This window comes from Eimeria maxima, genomic scaffold, assembly GCF_000499605.1.
Source record: "Eimeria maxima Weybridge genomic scaffold, Emw_scaff1626, whole genome shotgun sequence".
NCBI lineage: Eukaryota > Apicomplexa > Conoidasida > Eucoccidiorida > Eimeriidae > Eimeria > Eimeria maxima.
Window position 1 is genome coordinate 1 of NW_013564551.1, and position 6,999 is coordinate 6,999.

The 6,999-nt window shown below is 47.3% G+C and overlaps 2 protein-coding genes across 2 annotated transcripts; one reads left to right on the forward strand and one right to left on the reverse strand.

Annotated features, from left to right (window-relative positions):
* Nucleotides 1–1,606: 1,606 nt before the first annotated feature.
* Nucleotides 1,607–5,013, forward strand: EMWEY_00054250 (hypothetical protein, conserved; the record flags this gene model as incomplete). Its single annotated transcript, XM_013480105.1, has 6 exons — nucleotides 1,607–1,666; nucleotides 1,840–1,901; nucleotides 2,177–2,895; nucleotides 3,116–3,425; nucleotides 3,739–3,819; nucleotides 4,026–5,013. The coding sequence occupies 6 exons, from the start codon at nucleotides 1,607–1,609 to the stop codon at nucleotides 5,011–5,013; spliced, it is 2,220 nt and encodes a 739-aa protein (XP_013335559.1).
* A 993-nt stretch (nucleotides 5,014–6,006) lies between these two features.
* On the reverse strand, nucleotides 6,007–6,774 carry EMWEY_00054260 (hypothetical protein, conserved; the record flags this gene model as incomplete). Its single annotated transcript, XM_013480106.1, has 2 exons — nucleotides 6,007–6,065; nucleotides 6,318–6,774. The coding sequence occupies 2 exons, from the start codon at nucleotides 6,772–6,774 to the stop codon at nucleotides 6,007–6,009; spliced, it is 516 nt and encodes a 171-aa protein (XP_013335560.1).
* Nucleotides 6,775–6,999: the final 225 nt, after the last annotated feature.

The following is a 6,999-nucleotide window of genomic DNA, read 5'->3' on the forward strand; positions in this document are numbered from 1 at the left end:
ATAATATATATATATATACAACTCTTTGACTCAGCAGACACAAACGGGATTATATTGAGGTGTACGTACACCTCAACTGCGCTAAACAATTGATTGGCATTTATCCTCCGTTTTCTTATCAGGTCCCTATACACCCCAACCTCTTAGCAGTACATAAAGAGCTAGCTAGCTAGCTAGCTAGCTGGCTGCTAGGTTCGTCAGTTTAGTTGTTAGGTGTCCATGTAGATAGCTAGCTTGCAGAGTATCCAGTCAGCTAGCTAGCTAGGGCTAACTAGCTGGTAGCTACCTCTACTAGCTATAAGTAACGGGACAGCAAGGAGAACAGACTCTATGCCGTTCGTGCTAAGCTGTGCTGCATGATACATTCAGCTAGCCATCCGGCTAGAGTTGTGTCTAGCTGTCTAGCTAGCCACCCTCTGTATTTAGCTGCTGTTGCTGCAGTAGCAGCTGACTGCGCTACATTGCAGTTGCTAGGGAAGGGGGGAGGAAGTTGTGCAGCAGAACTGTTGATGTTGCTGCTGTTGTTGCTGCTCATTTCGTCTCCGTTGTTCCTTCTTTTATTTTCTGTTTACAAGGAAACAATTGAGTCCCTCATTTTATTTCAACTTGGTGTTTTTATTTTATCCTCCTTTTGCAGAGCTGCATGTACACCGCAGCTCGCTAGACAGCGGACACTTCGTCAAAGGCAATGTTAGAGGCCGGGGGGAAACAGGGGTTAAAATAAACTAAAAGGATTGCTACAAGATAATCGGATTATATAGTTCAATTAAATTAAATAAATTATTCAAGGAAAGAACAAAAAGAAGCCCGAAGTCGCTTTGTTGCACTACGCTGACTGTACTAGTACGGGTCCTCCTGCTGCTGCTGCGGTGACACCACACCACCCCGCAGGCGACTCGGGAGCCGCTACTGCATGCATTGCCAGCAACAGCAGCAGGAAAACGTTGTTTCGTTGGTTTGTTAGGGGGAAACAATTGTAAAGTGCGGTAGAAGTGGTTTTATTTTGTCTTATTGTTCTTTATTTGCTTCTGTTTTCCCACAGCGAAGCTCGCGAAGTCCGGGCGCCGCAGGAGCAGCAGCAGCTGACCGCGCTGCCGGCTTACCGTCATATGACGTCTTCCTTTCGTTTTTTAACTAAAATGAATTGATATTTGAAGAATTTGTCCTTTTAATTCCTCAAAAAGTGATTAAACGGCTATCTAGCTCCCCCCAAGGGGCTGCGGAGCGGCGCAGCAACAGCAGCAGCGCTGCCTCAACTGTATAGCCAGCAGCAATTTTTCACGCTTTTTCAAGCTTATTTTCTTTCTTTTTTGTTTTTATTTTATTTTGTTTTCTCTTATGCCTCCACCTGGGGCTTCCGCCCCTATCCATCTGCTTCCTGTTTTGCTGCTCCTAGCGCTGTATCTGCATTATCAGTTGTCTAGGATCCACCCCGGTTAAAGGCAGCAGCTGCAGCCTAGCAGCTGCAGCAGCTGCAGCAGCAGCAGCAATATCAGGCGTCTCAATAGTACTTCAATAACAGCGACAACCTTAGCTGCTGCTGCAATGGATCTACATGCAGACACGGGGGCCCTCTTGGGTCCTTCTCCGCCTGACGGGGTCAGAGATGCGGGTGTTACCCCCGAAGGTGGTGCCTCAGTGGGTTCCCCCCAGGGTACCTCCTCGGGTGCCTCGACCCATGGGGCCCCCCAGGGGCCCCCTCGATCTGTTGCAAACATATTGATGGATTATTGGCGACGTAACCAATGGTGGTGGCTAAAAGTATTAAGGAAAAGTTTTGTTTATTCTTCTTTGCTGCTGCTGCTGCTAGGCCAAGTGTTAGGGGCTGTACATATGAAGGGATCGCCTGGGATCGAGTTGCTGATTGCTTCTGTAGCACCAGGGTTGGCACTTCTTTGTCTGTAAGGAATCTATTGCTGCCGCTGCTGCTGCTGCTGCTGCTGTTATTGCTGTTGCTGCTGATGTTGCTGCTGCTGTTGCTTATTTTCCTGTTGATGCTGCTCATGCTGTTGCTGCTGCTGTAGCTGTTGTTGCTCTTGATGGTGCTACTCTTGCTGATGCTGGTGTTGCTGCTGTTTTTGCTACATCTCTTGCTCTTGCTGGTGTTGCATAATCTCCATCATTTCCTTCTATGTGCTGCTGTGCGCTGCTGCTGCTGCTGCTGTTGCTGCTGCAGGTTACAGTGTGTAGCAGGTCGTAATAAGTTACCATGGGGTGTAGCCTTAGAGTTATTAGGGTTTGGTGCTGTGGTGAGTGTGTTACTAGCGGTGGGGTTGGAGGTGCTATGTGCTGTTGTCTTTGGTGCACAACTAAGAGATTGTGCCCCTCCCCGCAGCAGCAGGGCCCCCTTTGCTGCAGCAGGAACAGCAGGATATAATTATATGCAGCAGCAGCAGCAACTCCTGCAGCAAGAACTGCTGCAACAGCAACACCATGACAACTTCTTAACTCCTGCTGCAGAGGCGAAAGGATACCTGCAGCAAATGAAGCAACAGCAGCAGCAGCAGCAACAACAACAACAGCAGCAACAGCAGCAGCATGAGCAACAGCAGAACGGACAAGTGCCTGGGATCCCTGACACCGCAGTTTCTCCCTCTGCAGCAACAACAGCAGCAGCAAACGAACCACCACCACCGCCAGCAGCAACAGCAGCAGCACAAGCAGCAGCAGCAGGAGATGGTGGAGGTGCATCATTCTCTGTTAACAGCTTATCTAGTTTGTTCTTACGGGGTGTTCTTGGAGAAAATACAAAAGATTGCAGCATACAGAGCCGTGGGGTGTATAGGCACCTCTTTTCTTTTATTGCTGTTAATGAGGTGTCTGCCCAGGTCCCTCAAGAAGATAATGAAGTCATTAACATCGATCCTTATGTCTGTATTATCTTTACCTTCTTATGTATGTTCTAGGGTTTAGGGTTTAGGGTTTAGGGTTTAGGGCTTCGTGCTTGGGATTTACAAATATATACAAGAAAACTAAGTAATAAATATTGGTACTTACGTCTGTACCCGTATTTTGTACCCTACATTTCTTAGGGTTTAGTAGGGGAACCCCAGCGGTTTAGGGTTTAGGGTTTAGGGTTTAGGGTTTAGGGCTTAGAGTCTCCGTTTTCTTGCAGATATGATACTATGCATTGGTTTTGCTGAGGAATTGTCAAAGGCAACCGGAGTGCTGCTGCTGCGTCCATCGAGACTGCCGCGACTTGATGATTGGGTTCTGAGGGGCCCCCCATTGGGGGCCCCCCAAGGTGGAGCGGCCCCCAGGGGGAGGCCCCAAGGAGGAGGGTCCCCAATGGGGGGCCCTCAAGGTACTCCATGGGGCCCTCCTGCTGCCCTTTCAGCACAGGCAGAGAAAGAAGAAAATGCTTTTTATCATTATGTTCCTCATTCCCTTTCAATTGTTGTTGGAGGCTGCTGTGCTGCACTGGGGTACGCTGTGTTTGCTGGTGCTGCTGCTGCCGCTGCTGTTGGTGCTGCTGTTTTTGCAGCTGGTAGGTGGATGCTTTTGTTTTTTGACCGGAAGGGCCGCTGTTGCCGTTCGCTGTCAGCGGAGCTGCTGCTGTTGCTGCAGTTGCTGCTGTTGCTGCTGTTGCTGCCTTTGCTTCTGATGCTGCTGGGGGTGCACGTTGGTTCCTGTTGCAGTAGAGCTGTTACAGCCTTGCTGCTTATGTAGGGAATTTAGCAACAGGCTTATTTCCTCCCCTTTGCTGCTGCTGCTGTCGCTGCTGCATCCGTTCCTTAGATTCGCAACAGTAGAGAATTTAAGTTACGTCTTCGCTGCAAGATCAGACATGGAGGTGGCGCTTGCTACAGCTTGGGTTAGGTAAATAAGTTTCTTTTTTTTTGTGCATGCTTTTCTTTTTGCTTACTTTTTAAAAATTATTAATTATTTGTTTATTTTGTTGCATTTCTTCCTGTGTTTATGCTTCTTTCTCGTTCACTTTACTGTCTATTTTGTATTTGTTAGGGTTTACTTATGAGGTTAAAGGCTTAGGGTTTAGGGTTTAGGGTTTTGGTATTGTTTCTCAGGGCGTTTACGGCCATTCCGTTGCATGCAGCAAACACAGGCATTGCCGCGTGTTTATTGGCAGGTGCAGCAGCGAGTGCTGCTGCAGCAGTGGGTACCCGTAATTGGACGGAGTCAACAGCAGCAGCAGCAGCAACAGCAGGAGGAGGAGGAGCTCGTGAAGACGGTACTGATCGCGCAGGCTACGACATATTGACTGTAGGGGAGGTGCATGCACTGCAACTATCCAGTGACAGCAACAACAGCAGCAACAACAACAGCAGCATCACTCTACCCCCCTCGCATTCTGGTTTTGATGACCCCAAACCTTTCTCTTTCCGGCTGCTGCTGCAGAGTGCGCTGCTGCCAGGGCTGCTGCACGGCTGCTACGATGCAGCGCTGACACTTGCGTCTGCTGCATACACAGCGGGGCAGGTACACCCAACCAACAGCAGCAGCAGCAGCAGTTTGTACGGCAGCGACGTTCATAACAACTACAATATCTTCGTTGCCTCTGCATGGCTAATGGTTGCACTTGCTGCTTGGTGGACGTCTGTCATTATCTTCTGCAACAGATGGAGCGGCACAAAGCAGCTGCTCCCTTTTTATGTTTACTTTGCTGGTCCTCCTTTTGCCCCATTGCCTGCTGATCCTGCAGCAACAGCAGCAGCAGCTGCTGCTGCTGCAGGGGGTGCACTGCCCATGAGATCCGGGGCTACTGTCTTCCCCGCTGCAGTGACACCGACGCAAACCTTTACAGAACAGTTCCAACAGCAGCTGCTGCAGCAGCAACTTCTCCAGCAGCAGTTCGCCCCCATTCCGCCTGACACAGCGACGTGGCAGCAGCAGCTTCCGCATCACCAGCAGCATCAGCAGCAGCAACAACAGCAGCTGCAGCAGCAGCAGCTCCGCTACTCACCCATGTACCGCCATTACGCGCCCATGCAGACCCCGCTCTTGCCGCCACAACAGCAGCAGCAACAGCGCAATAATGGCAGCAGCTCCACCTAGAAGACATGCTACAGTTCCTCGTGCATTCATCTCTATTGTGACGTTGCTGCTGCGCAGCCGCAGCAGCAATAACGTAGCAGGCGCCTCGTGTTAGCACAAGGATGTACATAAAGCATTTATATATGTAATCTATATAATTTACGCCGCGTGGCTTGCATGCCAATGCATATTAATGTATATGCAGAAGCATACGTACATGTTTCTTTTGTTCTGTAATAATGACAATAGTGCAAAAGACTCGTATACTAATAATGCATATATATGGTGTATAAAACGGAGGTGTATCATCGTCGAAAAGGTGTTTGTTCGTACCTACTACGACAGAACTGCGTACTTTTCTTCATTTGTGCATGTATTGGGTTATGCCGATATCTCTTCTTAGTCACCAACAAACATAAATAATTCAAATCCAACCCATTTTTCTTACAATAACGTCGCTGCATGCAAAGCCGTCTGAGGCGACAATGCACATGCGTGGCGGACTTCAAAATTTTTACGGTGTGCAAATGTACATGCATTTGCCCGACTCCGTTTGATTGGATATTTCATCTCGGACTCGTTATTTAAATAACGGCTAGCAGCAGATTAGATAAGCGGTTTAATAACAGCTTAACATATGCTTGCGGGCATTACACAGCTTGCATGATGCGGGTGCTAGCCCAAGATTCAACACCCCCAGTGATGGTATTGGTAAGACATCAACTCGCAAAACTGAATTATCTAAAAAACCGGTTTTCGAGTCGTTTGCAGGAAAACCGCAAAAACAGAGGAGCATCATCAAGAGAGAGTACAAGAGGAGGATATTATCCAACAAATACAATGTAATGTAGGAGTCGAACTGCAGGAGAGAAAGGGAGAAAGGAAGCGGAAGCCAAAAACCAAACCAGAGATATGATAGGTGTACGCAGGACAAGCTGACTGCGTACATCATCTTAGCCATACATAGAATAGAAAAGACTGCCAATTTATAGACGTCACCATTTCGTTTCATTTTCACGCCTCTTCCGTCATTGCTTCTGGCTCGTATTCTATGTTCACTCTTGCATGTTTTCCTGCGACAAAGCAAGTGTAAAGAAGAATAAGTGGGAATATATTTGCAAAGGCAAAGAATATACCCATGTACCAGTGGAGAGAAGAAAACGAAAAGACGGTGGAAATGCAAGACAACAATTAATCCAATAGCCAGAATTGTTGCGGTGGCACAACTCTAACGCAAAGTCGAAGGAGGAGAAATATCCCCTAACATTAAGGAAATTTTGAATATTTTAATGGAGTTTATCGCAAGCAACCATTATATATCTTACTTTTTGCCGCTTGTCTGCGCAAGGTGGAGACTGGTACATCCTTGCGTTCCTTCTCATTTGCAGCCTTTCGTTTCTTTTGCAAGACGCTTGGCGGGTGCAAATCCTCTAAGTCTACAATGGATTCTTCCTTTTTCTTTCCTTTCCATGCTGCTTTTGCAGCCTTCTCTTCCTCTTCTTCTATTTCATCCTCCGACTCCTCTGCTTCCGAATCCGAACCAGAAAATGAGAAGGCATCGCTCTCTGACGATGAACCCTCGATATCATCATCCGACCCGAAATCTGAAGAGGCGTATTCTTCTTCATCCGAATCCGCCGCAGCTTCAAATCGAATGGCACCTAAGGAGAAGCAAGGAGAAGATTTAAGACAATACTGTAAATTTAGCGTCCTGTGATCAATAAAAATGCAACATTTATACGCAGATCCACTCATGTATTGAACAAATTCAAGTATCGGCATCCACATTAATACTAATATACGAGCACATGCGCATATATTATACGTACATCACGTATGCAAAACAACGACAGACGGTTTGGGGCTCAAACACGAAATAAGCAGTACAGCTACTGCGTAGTGCCTGCAGATGCACAGGAAAGTCTAATATACTGCAAAAAGAAAGTTAAAGCAAGCTAGTAAACACACGCACAGGCATATATATATATATATATATATATATATATA